This window comes from Brassica oleracea, chromosome C4 (assembly GCF_000695525.1).
Source record: "Brassica oleracea var. oleracea cultivar TO1000 chromosome C4, BOL, whole genome shotgun sequence".
Classification (NCBI taxonomy): domain Eukaryota; kingdom Viridiplantae; phylum Streptophyta; class Magnoliopsida; order Brassicales; family Brassicaceae; genus Brassica; species Brassica oleracea.
In genome coordinates this window covers 35,744,602-35,763,608 of record NC_027751.1, presented here as the reverse complement: position 1 = coordinate 35,763,608, position 19,007 = coordinate 35,744,602, and the positions used below count along the sequence as shown (strand labels likewise).

Genomic DNA, 19,007 nt, shown 5'->3' with positions numbered 1-19,007 from the left:
TTAGCATACATAAGGCTTCTCCAAGCACACAGAATCACAAACAAAAGTCATCCACCCAGAATCGTTAGCTTCTATGAGTCTATGAACCATAAAAATTTTAGAATCAAAATCTTGGGTTTTTTTTGTGGAGAGAAAGTGAGAGATATGTTGTGTTTAGTTCACAAGAATGGAAAAAGAAGAAGGGTAAATCGATTTTGGGAGCATTACGAGCTTCAAATTGGTTGTTCATGGTGGTTGTGGTATTGATGACAATGACAATCTTGTAATTACTTGAAGATGATGAGGGTGAGAGAGTAAAGATGTCATTTTCGAAAAAAAAAAATTGATAGCATTTTCGTAAATTAAATGAACTTGTGGGGTGAATAGGGTAAAACCAATTTTTTAAAAAAAAGGAGGTTAGTATTTATTTTTATTTTAAACTTTTTAGTATTTATTGTAAATTTTTTAGTATTTATTTTTTATTTTATAAAATTTTAAACCCTAATTCTAAAACTTCACCCCTTAACTCTAAACTCTAAGGTTTGGATTAATTAACCCAAGTGGTATAAGTGTATATTTACCTCTTTAATGAAACCTATTTTTGTGACTTTGAGCTTTGAGTACTAGTTTGGGAACAAAAACTTGGTTTTGTGCTATTCTAGTCCTTTTCTCTTTGTTATATTTTATTATTATTATAGTTTCGTAGAAATTTTCTACAATTTTATTTTACCCAGTTTTGTATTATTTGTCTTCTGTTTTATTAAAAGGCAAACATTTAATCTCAAAACATATTATTTTCATAAAAATTTCACATCATCTATTGAATTTTGGAAAACAAACATATATACTTTAGTGCATTAGTTTTTGTAAATAAAATCTCAAAAATCCATACTTTTTAAAAAAAATTAGGATGAAAAATAGAATATAAAAAAATCATTATAAATTTTTATAATATAACTGAAATATGTTTTACTTTTTCAGTTTAAATTCATATAAATTTACATAATTTAGTTTAATAATACAAAATAATATAATATTTTCAAATTTTTATGATAACTAGTTTAATCTAAAGTTATATATTTATTTTTAAGTATTATAAATATATACCTTTAGATTAGATTTTAATGATAACTAGATTAAACTTTTTTAAAAATTTTAAAAAATTCATAATTTTGTGTTGATGACATGGTATACTATCATTTTTTTTTATGAGTAGAATAGCATATTTTTATTATTGATAGTATAAAATTTTGAAAAAAACTTGTTAAGACAGATATCTGTATACCTACATAAGTTAGCTAAAGCCTAAAGTTAGATGGTGATTTGTTGTGGCTGTAGATGTTGTAGAAAGCCAAAATTTAGTTTAAAGTCATGCATGTCAATCAATCATGCTTTCCTTTCTTTTAAAAAGTTACAACAAAAATATCTCTAAAAATCTAAAAAAAAGGCTGTAGAGAGCTTTATTTCTAGAGCAAAAAAATAGTGATTTACAAAGTTACAGCAAAAATAGTTACAGCAAATAAATCTACAGCTATTATTCTAAAGCCAAAAAATAAAAGCCACAGCACTTACCAATCACCCCCTTAATCTCTTATAAATGTAAAAACATTTTGAGTCATATTTTTAGAATGTGGGATAACTTAGGCCTGGGCAAAATAACCGGAACCGAAGAACCGAACCGAAACCGAACCGAAATACCCGAAACCGGAACCGGACCAATACCCTCAAATACCCGAACGGTTCCTATATTTTTATATCCGAAATAACCGAACCGAACCGGAACCGAACTGAGAACCGAACGGGTATCCGAATATATAAAAATATTAATTATATATACATATATAACATCACTAAATATATATTTTTAATTTAAAATTCTATTAAAAGTATTTGAAAATAGTTGAGGATAACTAAATTATTATAAAGTATCCAAACTACCCGAAAGTATCCGAAACTATCCTGATAGTTTTATCCGAAATATCCAAAGTAATCCGAAATATCCAAAATTTTTATCTAAATCATCCTAATTATTTGATATTTTACCTTAAATAACCGATATTTTACCTTAAATAACCAATATTTTATCCAAATTATCCAAACTATCCGAACTATCCGAACCCGAACCGGATCCAAATGAGAACCGAACTTTTTCCGGATATTTTCCGGTTCCTACATTTACTATCCGAACCGAACCGAACCCGAAACTATCCGAACCGAACCGAACCGAAAATAGGTCAAGTACTAAATGGATCCTCTAGCCCCTATCCGAACTACCCAAAACCCGAAATACCCGAACCGAACCGAACCGATACCCGAAATGCCCAGGCCTAGGGATAACATTCACTCACGGGCGGAAATTAAGAAACAAAAAAGTGGTTAGTATTATCACGTTTTTGTAAATATTATCCCTTGCATTGTCCATTTATGCATGATATATATATTTATCACAAAAGTAGATATAGCAAATGAATCGAATGTAACTCTGTAGTTAATAATATAGTTAAACGTAAAAATAGAATGAGCTTAATATCCTGATTCGCTGGTGGCTAGAGTTTTGAAGGGAATATACTACAGAATGAGTTCGCTTTTACGAACAATCTCTGTAAACAGCCCATCATATGTGTGGGCTAATATCTCAGCAGCATGGAAATTATTATTATTGGTAATTAGACATAAAGTACATTCAGGATATGAGGTTAAGGTGTAGGAGGATCCTTGGATCCCGACAACACTAGCTAGACCAGCACGGCCCTTGGCCCCAGCGCTCCATCCAAACATGAGAGTCAGTGATCTCATTGACCAAGATATGAAGAAATGGAATGTTCGCTTATTGGAGAACTATGTTGACCTTGCTGATATACCTTACATAAGGAGTCAAGCCATAAGCACCACTCACTGTCGGGATACATTTTGCTGGAACTATATTAAAAATGGACAGTATACAGTCAATCAGGATATTGGGTAGCTCGGAACTTACTAAAGGTTGATGAAGAGAAGGAGGTTCTGGAACCTAGTATATCAAAGCTTCACGCCTTTGATTGGAAGACAAAAGCTCCTCAAAAAAATTTTCATCTTATTTGGCAATTGGCAATAACGAGGAATCTGGTACGACGTAACATGAGATGCGATAATTACTGTCCACGATGTGGAGAGCCAGAAGAATCTGTAACTCATGCAATCTTTGAATGCCCACCATCTTTACAAGCTTGGTCTCTCTCAGCAACACCAACAAGTCAAGATGTCTTTCTTCTTCCGAGCATATATGCTAATATGGATTATCTCTTCTGGAGGAAGAACAATTTTGTTGAACCAGAATTAGACATGGATCCATATCCATGGATAATTTGGTACCATTGTAAGGTCAGAAATCATAAACTCTTTAGGGGAATTGACATGGATCCTTTGCAGCTAGTCCGCTAAGCAGAGAGTGAGTGTCAAGCCTGGTTTAATGCAAATGAGACAATACATGCAGCTCCACAAGCCCTCAGTACTGAAGAATCTCAAGTCTTAAGCTTGGGTAATATATGTATGGTAGATGGGTCTTGGGCATCTACTGCACAGTTTAGTGGATATGGATGGGTTGGGAAATTTTCAACTTATGGGGACACAAAATTATATTCGTAGAGAGTCTGCCTTACATTCGGAGATGGAAGCACTAAGATGGGCGATGGAGAGTATGCTCCAGCATTCGAATTGTCAAAGTTTTGGAACAGGCTGCAAGGATTTGATTGCAATGATCAATGACCCCCATGCTTGGCCGAGCTTTGCGACAGAACTGGAGAAGATATAGACTCTCAAGACATGCTTTCCGGATTTTACGATTGCTCATATTCCGCGAGCGCGGAACCAGATTTCAGATTTCTTAGCTAGGACTGTGAGATCTTTCCATAGGTCTCTCTATTTCATTGGTTGTTCTATACCGGTCTGGTTACCTAGAGCACCTCAAGTTTGAGTAATAGAATAGTCTTTCGATGAAAAAAAACGTAAAAACAGACTGAAATTGTATTTCTACACTAAAAAGTATTATTTGATATACAAATGAATAAAATTAGAGAAATGGCCTCAAATAGCCATATATCAAACCTAAAACAAAATAGGTTTCATTTAATATGATCAATTACCATGTTACTCCCCCTAATACTTTAATTACATAATTTTAAAAAATTAAAATTAGAGAAATGGCCTCTCTCGACGCCGTCATCTTTCACGGCGTAGTCTCTACACCCTCGTCATCTTCGACGATCTCTGTCAGCTCCGTCTTCAATTACACCATCATCAGATCCAACATCGTCCATCATATTCGACGAAACAAGTTTCATGTATCTTTTTCTCGTCATTGTTATCGTCAAACGTAACTCTATTCCATTGATGATTGCTTTCAATTTTCAGTTATTACTATATTATTGATTACTTTTCAGTTCAAAGTTATATATTAATGATCCATAGACAATGCTTTTCTTAAAAGTTTATCACGATTATTACTATATCGGTGCTTAATTTGATGGAACTTTGTGATTTAAGGATCAGTTAGATTTGATTGTGTTGTTTTGATTGTTTTTAAATTGATTTGGAAACTTTAGTCCATGGTTTATGATATGGATCATGAACAGTCTCTGATTCTATCATGATCATGAACAGTCTATGAGTTTGAGTTAGGGGCATTGTCTTTGAAATTTTTGGGGAAATGATCTCAATCATAGGCTCTGCTTGATTTGGATTGGCTGTTTTATTTATTTGGAAGCTTTCATTCATGTTTTATCATGACCTTTGTTTGTTGTAGATTAACGTTTTTTCATTATACATAGAAGTGAAGCTCATCAAGGTGAAAAGCTTATACCTTTCACCTTCTAAACTCGCAACCATCCTCTGTTTGGAACATAGTATCTCTGAAACAAAAGTGTTTTTGCTATTTGTTAGTCTGATGATTTATCTATGTTTCCCATGAAAAGCTCTTTGCTTTTTAAGCTCTCGAGAATCAACAGTCCATGTTTCTAACAATTGCAATTTACTTTGGCTTCCTAAATTATTAAGTTATTGTTTTACGTGTTGGCCTTTTTGCTTTGACAGTTTTGGAAGATTTACCTCAAATTTAGGATATCCATCCAGAAAAATCCTTACACGCTTTTCGAACTGTTTTGGAAGATTTAGTTCAATCTCTAATTCACAATTAGTTGATGTTTTTGAGATTTGGTTTTGATCTTTTTAATAGGTTTTCAGAAGATGGTTTAGATTTATTGTGATGTGTAGAATGAAGTTCAAAAGAAACTTTTCAACGAGAAATCTATGTGGATAAGAATATTGACTGCATCGTTTATTCATTTAGAAAAATAACTTCAAATTGAAGATTTGCTCAAGATTGCTTCTAAAGATTTCCATATTCAAAAGGAAGATATAACTTTAGCTATGGAATTTCTTTGGAGGTGAGAAGAATGGTTAAAAATGTTCTCTCAATCTCCATAGGAAGCCACATTCTTGTTTCTTCTGTTCATTTTGGAAGTGACATTCATCCAAGCAACATTTGTGTTGACGATACTTGTGAGATATATAATAGTCAAAGCAGATATTTTACAAAATTTGTGTGGAAAACAATAGGTAAATCTTTTATCTGCATTTTCTCTTTTTGAACTATCATGATAGATCTCCTAAATATGTACTAACCCTTCCAAATCAGTCTGAAATTAGCTAGCATACAAAGAAAGATGAAAACCATTTTTTTGCCTTCCTTTTTATACTAGTCTAGAATTTATCTCGTTACAAAAAATCACGTGAAGTGTTTGCATATTTTAACCGTTATGTTGAACTTATAGTATAATTTTAGTAACTTGGTTTAATTTTGTTATGTATCACTGTTGTGATATTATCTTTGAATCCACAAGAGAAGATAGGTTTAGTGGATGTAATTAATCACTTGATGTGCAAAAAAGAGCCAAACCCCATTGGAGGGAAGAAGTGAGAGTAAAGCTCTGGCAAGAAATGGATGTAAAACTCATCTTTTTCAGTCCTTTTTAGGACAATTGCTACACAAATACAAATCTAAGTTTATAGTTGTAAAGAATATAGCATATTATCAATGATCTTGGTGCATGAATAAAGATGGTTACTGTAGTCTCAAAGGTAAAAACCAAGCACGTTAACCATACACGCCCCCAACTTTTCCTCTCTAACCCTAAGGCTCGTGACTCTGCCGATTCAGCTCCGCTAGCCACTCCGGTGCCTCTCGGCGCTGCGAGAGGGCCATTTCCGACCCCATCATACACGCCCCTAACTTTTCCTCTCTAACCCTAAGGCTCGTGACTCCGCCTATTCAGCTTCGCTAGCCACTCCGGTGCCTCTCGGCGCTGCGAGAGGGCCATTTCCGACCCCGTCATATCCAAGCTACCTCTCCTGTGTGGGTTCTGTTGGTAAAAGGTATCCGCTGCTGGCCGTCGTACACGTTTCTGCAGATTCGTTTACAGCTAATGTACAATGTGAGTTTGATTTGAGTCTTGGCTCCTTTAGCGACTAGGACGGCCTTCTGAATTCTATTTCCAATGAGCATGTCTCCTCTCCCGACATCTAGGTCATCCTGACGGCTTGGTTACCAAACGTCGCTTTTGGCCATATCACTCCAAGGTTATCCGGGTGTGCTCCGCCTAAGCTAGAAGTCTCGGGACTTCAGACTTTGATGTGGATTTGTTTCCACTGAGTCAAGATTAGGCATTCTTTGCTAGTGAGTGATGCTTTAGTTAGCTTATCTTCCTCCTTGGGTGATTGATTAGGTGTTGCTTGTGAGTCATTGTTCGATTAGGTTTTATCGAGTATAACAGAGGACATTTTTAGATTCTTGTAGTTTTGGGTTGTACTTTGCGGCTGGAGGAGGTAGTAAGACCCGGGAGGTGGTGATGCTGCCCCTTTCTCTTAACCGGCTTAGAGGATGAGTGCGGTTAGGTTAGTTGAGCGTTATTAAGCACGTGTGGTTAGTGTTGTCCTAACTTTGCTCGAATTTGGTTTCGGTTCTTGCCCAGCTCAGATTTTGAGGTGGGTCCTTGAGCGGGCTTGTCTATGTTTCTATGAGGAAGTTAATTATTCAGGCAGCCAGATGAAACAGCTTCCTGCTCGTGTCGTGCTCTCGATCTCTAGTCTTCTGGTCTCTTCATCCTTGCCTATTTCGGTTTGATCTCCCACCTGGCTTATCAAGATTATATCGTTCTCTGTTATCTTGTTCGCTTCCAAGCAGAATGGCTTCAGTTTCTATCGTGTTTAATTACATATTTTAAAATTTTTTTGCCGTGTAATCAAGTCTAGAGGTTATACAGTTTGTTTTAAACATCTTATAAACCTTAACATTCATTTTCGTAATGATATTTACAATTTAGCAAAAAACAAAGCTAAGAAAATATATCAGAAATGATAAAAACTATTTTGAGATCCTTCACAGACCAGTTGTAGACCAAACCGGAGTTCTATGGCCCTCTGCTGCCCAAATTCTTTAAATCAAATTTTGGGTCTATAAAAACTTTTTCTTACAAAGAATCAATTAAGACTTAAAAGAGGAAGAAAAACTAATAAAAATGTGGGGTTCTGTGCATTTGCACTATCAGCACACGTCCTAAGCGGGGTCTGACTTAAATACCCCTTGAACCGGGGATATCGATCCACTCGAGCTGTATCTCGACTTCTCCACATTCCACGTGCTGAAGCCTAAGGAACATATTCTGAACAAGTTTGCCTTGGTTCCACACAATATGACTCTCTTCAGACAAACAATTTTGTCTGCTCGGTTCTATCTTCATTATTATCGTCCCATCGGGAAGTCCTCCTTCGAGCGTATGGCGGAATTTAATGGCTTCAAGATATTGAGCAATGTTAAACTCAGCTTCACCCATCTTGTCATCAGCCGAGAGCACGTCATAGTCATAAACCGTCTGTGTGAATAATTAACAACCAAGAATGCTTAATTTCTAGTAAAGTCCGCTAATTTAACCTTCATGCTAACCAAAAATGTAAGAATCACTTACAAGTTTAACAGGGAGATTTGGATCGGTCACAGAAAGCGTTAAATGGTCGTTCCACTCGGGGTTAAGACTGTGTTTCACCACGCGTGTTTTAAGCTTCTGCATCAAATCAGAAGGACAAAATTAAGAATGCTTTTGATTGATCATAAGGCGAGGTCATGATTTTCAACCGTATTATGGTGGAACCAGAAGATTTGTGATGGAGGAAACGAAGAAAGAAAAATTGTTGACTTAGAGTAAAAAATTACGAATATACCAATAAATCATACTCTGGTACAAGAACCAACAAATATGAACAAGAAATTTATTAAGTCTTCTTGTCCAATTACTTTTATGCAGCTATCTTTACAAGTTATGTTGGAACAGATGCATCACAAGATTTATTTAGAAATGGCATCATAATCGAGTATTTTACCTGTTTTCCTGAGTGAGCGACGACGTAAGGATCACTGCTTGAGATATCTCTAATGGCGAGATTCACACCTCTTTTCACATGAATTCTGAGAAGTCCCAATAGATTCTCCATTGTTTTTTTCTGTTCAACAGCAAACTTTTTTTTTCTGTGATTAAACTTGTCTCTCGAGTTGGTATATATAGCGGCTTCAGAAGAGCGACGGAAGTATCGTCTGGTTTAGAGACAAATTATTCTATTAATTATTCATTGTCGTAAGGAATATGGAAACTATTTTATTAGTCAGCCTTTCGCCACCTCTGACTTTGTCTATATTGACGGTCTATGTTGGACAAAAAGACAATATTATTATTATTATTATAATCATATACTATGACAATAGCCATTCATCGTTTTATTGATGTGATGTCTTTGACCGTTTCTTAAAAACGTGGTCATGACTTTTGATGAAGATATTAGTAGTAATTAATATATGATTAATCGATTGTTGTGATATTTCCAAATGATGTCTCCTAGGTTTCCGTTTTCATATTTCAGAGCTTTTTCTACAGACTGGACTAAATAATTTCGGTGCATTATAATTCTGATAAAAAATATTTGTAATACTTTTTCAAAAAAAAAAAAATATATTTGTAATACAAATAATAACCACCGTAGGAAGCCAATGAATAACTGCTAAGATAAGCAGAGGAATATTGAAGTTTTCATTTTCATTTAGTGTTTCACATCACTGTTTGACTACAACCTTCTTACAAATTTCATAACCTGGAAATTCTCTGCATTTCATTAGTGATTGTTGGTTGGTCTCGAGTACTCATGTCTCGCCAAACTATTTCAAACGTAAATGGCATGAACATGTACATCAAGATAATTTAGTGTTTTGAGCAACCGTAAACTTATAGAAGGCATAGTCATTTATGTTAAAATTACTCTTAAGATTATTCAAGGGTTGATTAAAAAAAAACAAAGATTGGTCAAGGGATTGTGAAATTCTTATATGCATGCTTTTGAATCTTCAAAGCTTTAGCGCAGAAACAGAAACAGAAACAACAAGATATTTTTTTCTGTTGCCTAGACCAAGTCTAGTTACCTTTCCCAAATACTGCTGCTGCAGATTCAATTATGATATGATTAGTTTCCTGGTAATGTCATCAAAATCCTGCTTTATAATTTATGATGCATTTTATATGTTTGGAAGTTGCATCGAATTTCAGGCAAGTAGTGTTACAGAAGTCGCAGCTAAAATCGTCAAATGAGAATATACTACATAAAAGTATATATATGAAGAGCTGTAAATTGTATCTACCATATTAGTGTAAGTAATAACATTTGTATTAAAAACCCCGTTAAGTTTAATGAAATATATATTTGCAAGAAAAAGGATCACTGATATAATGATCTAGTTCTTGCAACTTTTGTAGAGTTAGATTTGTTTTTGTATAGAAATTCTCCTAATAAGGACCGACGAAGACGATTCTTCCAACCCTTGCCTTCACGAGCTTTACTCTCTTCTCTTCCTTCGACCTTTTCCAGAGGTTCTCGCTCTCTCTTGCAGAGCAAGAAGTTCGTTTCATCCATTGAGCCTATCTTCTCTTGTGGATTCAAAGCTAACACCAAAACAGTGATACAGACAAATTAAATCAATTACTACTGATAATAACTTTATACTATAAATGTAAAACACAACGTTAATTCATGCAAACTATTTCCACGTGTTTTTCTTAAACAGTTGATTTCCATATTGAAGTTCAGACTAGCCCAGAATATGCGTGATTGTAAAGTAACACAAGTAAAGAGTGGTAAAGATGTAAAATACTGTTGAATCCTGCACTATTGGAGTAGAAAATGAAGTTGTTGACATCTAACCCTAGAACCGGGATCCTGCCTTGACGAGCATAGGTTTTCAAAGCTGTGTTAATAACACTTGAAACGTTATCGTCTTCATTGACCAAAAACCTTATAGGACCAACGCTTCCAAGAACATTCACACTCACCAAAAACTTTTTCTTCGGCTCTTTCATCACTCTTTTTCACTGAAAGATTATGTTTCCCCTTCGTCTTTGCATGAAGCTCACATCCTCAATGGTTGCATTTTATAGAGGAAAAAAAGAAGGACATGAAAGATACATGTTTGGAGTTTCGTCCATTGAGAGTCATTTAGAAGAACCTATTAATATGCTTCTTTTATTTATAAGTCCCGACAAAACAAGTCAGATAGATTTTCTATCAAGGCCATGAAATTTCTTTTTATGAGGTTAATCACCATACATGTAGAACCACCACAGTGAGTCTAAATTTGTTAAGAGATTGATGGTTATTGGTAGTTTATTGTATATATTCATATAGAAAATTTGAAGAATCTAATGCCATTGGCTTGTTGGCTCAAATGTGGATTCATTAACCTATGGTGCTGATGCAGAGAGTAGTGGATTCTCTTGTGAAACTATTCGACCACGAGAACATTTTTGATATATATGGTTTAGACAACTAATGTGAAAGAGAACTTAGTGAAAGAATCGATGTACTATTTATTCTCCTGTGCAAGTCGAGGTGTAGAGAAAATAGTTGACCTTGACAAAGTCATACATAAGACAAATATTGCTTCACTATAGTAGCTTGGGTTAATTAGGTCTGTAGCCAAATAATGGGGTGGAAATTGGGAAAATGAGTAAATGGATGGTCCTCACAATTAGGAAGTTTAATGCTCCAGTGAAGTATACTACTGGAAAATGAGGTGAGGTATCAACTTAATTGCGGTGCACGGTACTATTATAATTAATGTATGATGGTTACAGTGGACAACTTTGTGGAGGATTGCAGGACTATTTCATTTTTAATCCTGTAAATTGATTAGTCTATGAATATTATGTTTTATGTCAGCATCATTACTAAATTCATTAAGAGATTTGGTTAACCAAACCGGGTGATATGAGTTTACGAAAATTAACGATTTTGTTTTCTTGACAGTATGTATTTGATAAACTGTGCTTATATAATACTATCGTCCTTTGTAAACTGAACTGCAAGTTAAAAATACCTATAAAATAAGCATCAACAGAAATTGGTAACATGTTTTTTTTGACAACAAGTACACACATGCATGTGTCTTACACTCTTACTAGGCATCTGCTTTCTCAAATTTAAATAAATTCAATCTTACGTAATAACATACGAGATCTAGGAGAAGACACATAACAAGACTAAAAACAAAAAAATGGCGGTAATCCAAATTAAATAGTATGAGTTTTGAAATAATATTAGTATTATAAAACTCAAAATGATAACCTCAAATAAAAATTGATCAAAGTAAAATACAATATAGACAATATAACCGAGTTGCTCAAAAAAAGAAAAGACAATATAACCGAAATATAATAACACTCAAATCAAAGTTAAACACCAACCAAAAATTCTTTTTTTGTTAAGTAAATATCAAAATTAAAATTAGATGGTACTTCAAACTAGTAAAAACAAAAACAAAAAACAAAAAGAGAAAATGAGAAAAGATGAGTTCTTTTTTGTTAACCGATTTACTGTATAACGAATTTTTACGTTTTCAGCTTTCTCTAAATTACCGTTCACTCTTTCTATATTCTTGTAGAGTTAATTTTTATATATTAATCAACGAATTTCTTTGTTTTCTAATTTTCTTTTTGTTTCACAAAATAAATGCAGTTCTTCAACTATACTTGTTTATAAATTTGATATTTAATTTCTGAAGCAACAGAAAAGTTAACCGCATTAGATCATAGTCATGTGCATATGAATCATGCTACGATCTTAATTTGGTGTGCCAGTAACGGAATTAAATAACTTTGTAATACCACAATGCATTTTAGTACTTTTATAAAATATAGAACAACTGTTAAAAATATAGAAGGTATTCTTTAGAAATATTGATCTCTAAAAATAAAATAAAATAGAAAAATATTATTTTTACCTCTACAAGTAGAGAAAATAATAATATCTATGTAAAAGAAAAATAAAAGTGAAAAAAAAACTTTGTATTTTAAAACAAAAACATAGAGATAAGTCGAAGATGCTCTAATTAGTTTCTTTCACCACCAAGACAATAATTGAGTCAATCAAGTACGAAATAGTTTTTAAAATAGTGCAAGTAGGATACCCATAAATATTGACTAACCTATCTATCACTAACTCCGGATGAGTGTAAGGTTTTTCTAATTGCAAACTAACGTTTGACCAAAATATAATAATATATAGCCCAATTATCTAAAACTTATTGTTATTGCCTTTATATTCTCATTTAGATTCAAATCCATTTGTTGACCAAAAAAAAAAAAAGATTCAAACCCATTTATTGAAAGTTCTGAGACTACCAGTTATAGGAACAAAAACACGAGGTACCAATAACGCTTTCTTGTATATTAGAAATCTGTTAAACAATCTTTTTAGATTTGTTTAATCCGAATTACTTTTAATCATACACGACTAGAGACGGACCAATATATAATCTCCCAAAACAGAAACACGAGCTGCACCCAAGGTCACTCGTCTTTCTTCGGCTATCAAGAACAAACCTCTTGCTCTAGTTTTTCAATCTTAAAACCGCTAACCTAGATCTACCCAAAGTAATCGGGTTAAATACCCTTAACACAATATCTTATTTTTCTAATATTATGATAAGCCCAAATCTTCCAGATCTTCTTTGCTTCACGCCAAAGTAATATCCTGGAACCAATGAGACACCAACACGTCATCGTCTCATAACTAACTTGTAACAGCAAGTTACACATCCATCAACGTGTGTAACACATCCTCTGTTTCACGATCCGACAAGCTCTTTTTCTTGAGCTTACATTCTCCCCCTTTTTATCTGAATGTGACAACCTAAGCACCATGCACTGGAAACAACCACACAACACGAGTATCCAAGACCATGGAGATAACTAGAATACTCAAACCACTAATCATGACCTGAAAACACATTCTTAAATAAGTTGCAAATAAGGTTCATAAAAAGCACAACCGATACACATAGTCTAAGTCTTAGATGCCACAAGATAGATCACATCAACATTAAACTTGCAAATGAAATTCAGATATGACACAGTCGTCATTCAGTATCAACCTAATCCTCCTCCTCGTCTTCATCATCTCCATCCTCCTCTTCGTCTTCATCAAACCCAGGATGAGGAACATATTGCACATAATCTCCCCTTGCTTAGGTGCACATTAAGATAAAAAAATATTTGTTAGACAAGCAGTAGGTAACGATACAAAAACTGTACAACTCCCTTACTTCTCAGGCGGACTCGAATGGCTTTGAGACCAGCAATGGTGCGATTGATGTCTTCTTCAAGACTGGCAGCACTTGAATATGCTCCAGAACCTCGACCAGCCTTAATGTCCTTGACGACCAACTTTGGTGTTCTCGTGAATTCATCATTGAGCGTGTCAGGAGGTATAGTACGCTGAAAGAGAATAACCTGCTGAATCAAGGTAGGGAACATGATGCAACTAGTCTTCTCTGTCTTAGTGTTCTCCACCATTGCCATAATCTGATCGAAGACTAGTTTCCCAAAATCGAATCCATCATGATGATGAAGCATGTAGACAAACTTGAGACGCTTCTGATTCATAGATGTGTAGTTCATGGTGGGAATCCAGTTCGAGCAGACGAGTTTGTACAGAACCTGATTTATAGCAGCGAGATACTTCGAACTCATATTCTCCCATCGTCTTATTCTACCATTAGTGAGAAAACCACAAACTTCATCAATGCTTTCATCCATCCAGTTGGGATCTTCTTCAAACCCCAAAATACAATACAAAGAATTAATCAGACTTAGACTTGGAGAGAAATCAACTAGAGATCCTCTGACATACACAACTACACCATCGTCTCGTTCCTCAGCCTCAGGGAGATTAGCGATGAATTCTCTTATTACATTCGGCTGATATGGATCGATATCAGTGAGAGTATGAATCAAAACTGCTCCAGTCACAATTCTTCTGACATCAGAGACATTGTCATCCGTGAGAGAGATACACTGCTGAGGAATGAACTTCCGGCCTCGGAGGTCTTTGAAACACTCAGTCGCCGACATTGAGAAGAACTTTCCAGTCATCGACATTCTTTTTGGTGGCATGACCTCTTGATAGAACTGAGCTTTAGTTTGATAAACATTCCGACTCTCCTCATATCTCTGTTCTTTGCAGTGATTTTCAGGAGTATCAGCTGCAACCGGAGCTTCATCGGGGTTGTCGGAGGAGGAGTCCTCATCCGAGAGAGACTCAACGTGCTCAGGCTGAGGTGCAGTATCACCAGCTGAAACACGACGGCGAAGTTGCTTCCACGAGGATGGGCACGATCCCGAAGGGATGACGGAAGTGTTCATCGGAGCTGTCGCAGAGACACATGGCGGATCGGATTCAACGTTCTTCAACTTCAAGAGCCGCGAGCTTCTTCTTGCTGGTGAGAGAGATCGAGTGCGCCGGCCAAGAGAGAAGAGTGTGACACTTGAGATCGGCTGAATCATTCAAGCCACAAGTACCAACCCCAAGCCCACTCACAAGGCCCGTTAGATAACAAAGAAATATGCCCAACATGTACGACCCAGAAACAATGAAGGAAGAAATCAAAATCAATCCGTTGCATTTTTTTTTTAAACAACCAGGTAACAACATCACTTACGTTTGTGAGAGAGAGAGTTTGTGAGACTGATAATCAGGTCCTCGTGAGCAATACATCAAGCAAAAGAAACTGTATCATGACCAACTCGCCAGAATACATACTCAAGGATGCCTTTAGCGTCCAGAAGAGAGCTACAGAGATTGCTTCCCACTCATGCTAGGTCACCAAGAAGTTTTAATAGAAATCAGTGAGACCAACCCAAGTCTGTAGCTATTTCTCAGCTGAGTAGCTGTCACAGACAAGATTCTTCCGCACACCTCACTCACACTTTAGCTCCTACAGTACAGTCGTTTGTATGGTCTGGAAACACAGTGTAGACATCTTGTGAGTCCGTCTTTCCAACTCGACAGACACAGTAATCCTCTTTTTTTTTTACTTCTTAAAGAGTCTGTTTATCAACTCAGGTGAGTGAGATAGTTGTCAATACTAGAGACGAAGTGGGGCTACACCTCGCTCCAGGCTGAGCTATCTCGAAGAGTTGACATCAACCCTGCCCAGTCCGGAAAGTGATCGAAATCAGAATCTGAATGTTGTGTCATCCAGCTCCAAAACGAGTATCCATCATTCCGGGCCTTTATTTCTTTTCAGTTTTTTTTCCGTTGCATTATTCTATGCCATGTGAGACATGATATTCTCCTTCTGCCTATTTCACTCAGTATCTGCTGTGTTTCCTCATTCAATCCAGATAGTGATCAATGCTCAGACCAAAAATGTTGTAGCATCCTGGTCCAAGATGAGTGCCTTTCACCAGAGAATTAAATGACTGTACTATTGAAAAGATAGGTGGAGAAAGCTGCACAGACCAACTTGTTGGCTCAAGGTTTTGGGGTTGTGGTAACATATCGAAATGTAGTAACACATATATACAGCAGCTCTCCTCTTCTGACAGGACTTATTCAGAGATTCACAATCCCTAAGGCCTTCTGAAGGCTTAGGAACGTGTTATAGTCCAGAGGTTTGGTGAATAGATCAGCCAGTTGTCTTTCAGTAGATACATGCTCCAAGATCACGATTATCATCTCAACCAACTCTCTCACAAAGTGATGTCGAATGTCAACATGTTTGGTACGTGAATGCTGAACCGGATTTTTAGACAAGTTTATTGCACTCATATTATCACAATGAACTAGCATAGGGTCGGAAATGATACCATAATCCACGAGCATTTGGCGCATCCATAATAATTGAGTGCAACAACTCCCTAGGGCGATATACTCAGCCTCAGCGGTTGAGAGAGAGACACAATTTTGCTTCTTTCTATGCCAGGCTACCAAGTTGTTTCCAACGAAGAAACATCCACCAGATGTGCTATGTCTGTCATCCAAGCACCCTGCCCATTCAACATCACATAAACCTGCAAGATTCATGTTAGTTTCAAAGGAATAATGTAGACCGAAATCCAGCGTACCTTTCACATATTTGATAATGCGTTTAACTGCATTCATATGTGATTCCTTTGGACAGGCTTGACATCGAGCACAAATACCTACGCTCAGACATAGATCAGGTCGACTCGCAATAAGGTATAGCAGACGGCCTATGGCTCTATAGAGCTTCTCATCGACAAGTTTCCCATCATCATCTCGTGACAGCTTTGTAGTTGTGCTCATAGGAGTATTGGCTGTCTTACTCGCCTGCATCCCAAATCTCTTAATAAGATTTTTTGCATATATGCTTTGTGATACCGTGATCCCATCATCAAGCTGCTTGACTTGCAGTCCAAGAAAATAGCTTAGGTCACCCACCATACTCATTTCGAACTCCTTGGTCATTGTTCTTACAAACTCATCAACCATGGATTGAGAGGTTCCTCCGAATATGATATCATCAACATAGACTTGGACGACAAGTATGTCTCTTTCATTCTCACCAATAAACAAAGTTTAATCAACTCCTCCTCTTTGAAACCCAGCCTGAGTCAGGAACTCTGTCAATCGGTCATACCATGCTTGGGGAGCCTGTTTAAGCCCATACAGTGCCTTCTTGAGTTTGTAGACATGATCAGGGAAGTGAGGATCCTCGAACCCCTTAGGCTGTGTGACATAGACTTCTTCCTGTAACACACCATTCAGGAATGCACTTTTCACATCCATTTGATACAGTTTGATCTTCAGATTGCATGCCATCCCGAATAATAGTCTGATCGACTCTTGTCGTGCAACCGGAGCAAATGTCTCATCAAAGTCCACACCTTCGATTTGTGTGTAGCCTTGTCCCACAAGTCTGGATTTGTTTCTGACAACGTTCCCACTTTCATCAGTCTTATTCTTGTGAATCCATTTAGTGCCAATGATGTTGACACCGTCAGGGCGTGGAACGAGTTCCCATACTTGTAATCGATCAAACTGCTCAAGCTCTTGATGCATAGACTCGGTCCAAAACTCATCATTCAGTGCTTCATGAAGTGTTTTAGGTTCAATCAAGGATACAAAGCACTCGAGTTCGTTCAACTCAACTATGAAGCATGCAAGCTTGACCATTTCCTTGAAGCCAATCTGCTTCTTCCTTGTGACTCTCTCGTCAAACACTCCACCAATCACATCAGCAGACAAATGATTCTTATGCACTTTGGCTTGATCCAGATCAACACGCTGTTCCCTGGTCGGATCATCCTCTCCTTCTGACTCGTCTTTGATTTTTACCTCAGAGGATGATGAAGTCGGCTGTGTGACACACTCAATTTTCTGAGTTACTCGTGCTTGATAGAATCCGATACTATCATTAAACACAACATTTACATTATCTCCAATGAACTTTGTGCGTTGATTGAACACTCTATATGCTGAGCTATTTGTTGAATATCCTAGAAACATCCCAACATCACTTTTTACATCAAACTTCCCGAGATGATCTTTATCATTCAAGATGTAGCATGGACAACCAAAGACATGCATATGACTGAGGTTTGGCGTCTTTCCCTTGAACACTTCATATGACATACACACAATTTATAACATAACATGCAGTAGTTATAGCCTCTGCCCAAAAACCGAATGGTACACTGTTTCCATAAAGCATAGCTCTAGCCATTTCCTGCAGTGTCCTATTTTTCTTTTCCACTACTCTATTCTGTTGAGGAGTTCTGGGAGCTGCATACTTATGTTGGATTCCTTGACTGTGACAGAATTTATCAAATTCTTCATTTTGAAACTCCCCTCCATGATCACTCTTGATCTGCACTATACCGCCCTTCTCCTGTTTAAGTTGCAGGGCCAGAATTCGGAAACTCTCCAATGCGTCAGATTTGTTCCTTAGGAAGTATACCCAATGTATCTGGAAAAATTATCTACAAGAACAAAGATGTATCTTTTTCTTGCAATGTTGTTTGGCGTGATTGGTCCCATAAGATCCATATGCACCAGCTCCAGTATCCCCTTGGATCTGATCTCAGATATCTCCTTGTGCTGAACTTTAACCTGTTTTCCCTGACAGCAACCTCCACACACAGTGTCAGTTTGTTTCTCTAGTTCTGGAACTCCCCTGATAACCTCAGCATTGACCAGCCGGGTAAGACCATTAGTATTCATATGTCCGAGCCTCTTGTGCCACAGATCCAACTTAGACTCTTTAGCCAAGTAACACAAATGTGATGGCTTCCACATATAACAGTTGTTTCCAGATCGCACACCGCAAAGAACCACATTTCCTTTAGTATCGACAGCTCGACATTCTTTGATGTTGAAGATAACTTCTAATCCCTTATCACACAGTTGGCTGACACTGATGAGGTTTTCCTTAAGACCATCCACATAGAATACATTAATGAGCCTAGGTAAAACTGTCTTGTCCAGTTCCCCCACTCCTCGTATCTTTCCTTGACCACCATCACCGAAGATCACTTTGCCTCCTTTGATAAATTCGAGCTTCTCAAAGAAATCTTGATTTCCTGTCATATGTTTTGAGCAGCCACTGTCAAAGTACCAGGGAGTATCAAACTGTGGGCTGGAATCAGAACTTGTGTATG

At 36.6% G+C, this 19,007-nt stretch overlaps 2 protein-coding genes across 2 annotated transcripts; both read right to left on the bottom strand.

The window, feature by feature from the left end:
* Positions 1-7,432: 7,432 nt before the first annotated feature.
* LOC106340300 (protein C2-DOMAIN ABA-RELATED 1) lies at positions 7,433-8,566 on the bottom strand. The gene is made up of 3 exons (XM_013779178.1): positions 8,389-8,566; positions 7,977-8,072; positions 7,433-7,883 (listed from the first exon to the last, which is right to left on the bottom strand). The coding sequence occupies exons 1-3, from the start codon at positions 8,497-8,499 to the stop codon at positions 7,584-7,586; spliced, it is 507 nt and encodes a 168-aa protein (XP_013634632.1). The 5' UTR covers positions 8,500-8,566; the 3' UTR covers positions 7,433-7,583.
* A 1,111-nt stretch (positions 8,567-9,677) lies between these two features.
* LOC106341299 (uncharacterized protein At4g22758) lies at positions 9,678-10,436 on the bottom strand. The gene is made up of 2 exons (XM_013780097.1): positions 10,202-10,436; positions 9,678-9,992 (listed from the first exon to the last, which is right to left on the bottom strand). The coding sequence occupies exons 1-2, from the start codon at positions 10,404-10,406 to the stop codon at positions 9,769-9,771; spliced, it is 429 nt and encodes a 142-aa protein (XP_013635551.1). The 5' UTR covers positions 10,407-10,436; the 3' UTR covers positions 9,678-9,768.
* Positions 10,437-19,007: the final 8,571 nt, after the last annotated feature.

Bases quoted from the DNA above. Each gene is read 5' to 3' on its own strand.
- LOC106340300 (XM_013779178.1), bottom strand. From the start codon at position 8,499: ATGGAGAATCTATTGGGACTTCTCAGAATTCATGTGAAAAGAGGTGTG. The intron at 8,073-8,388 runs GTAAAATACTCG...GATTTGATGCAG, and splicing joins TCGCTCACTCAGGAAAACAG to AAGCTTAAAACACGCGTGGT. The intron at 7,884-7,976 runs GTAAGTGATTCT...TTATTCACACAG, and splicing joins CAAATCTCCCTGTTAAACTT to ACGGTTTATGACTATGACGT.
- LOC106341299 (XM_013780097.1), bottom strand. From the start codon at position 10,406: ATGAAAGAGCCGAAGAAAAAGTTTTTGGTGAGTGTGAATGTTCTTGGA. The intron at 9,993-10,201 runs GTATTTTACATC...TTTTGGTGTTAG, and splicing joins CAATAGTGCAGGATTCAACA to CTTTGAATCCACAAGAGAAG.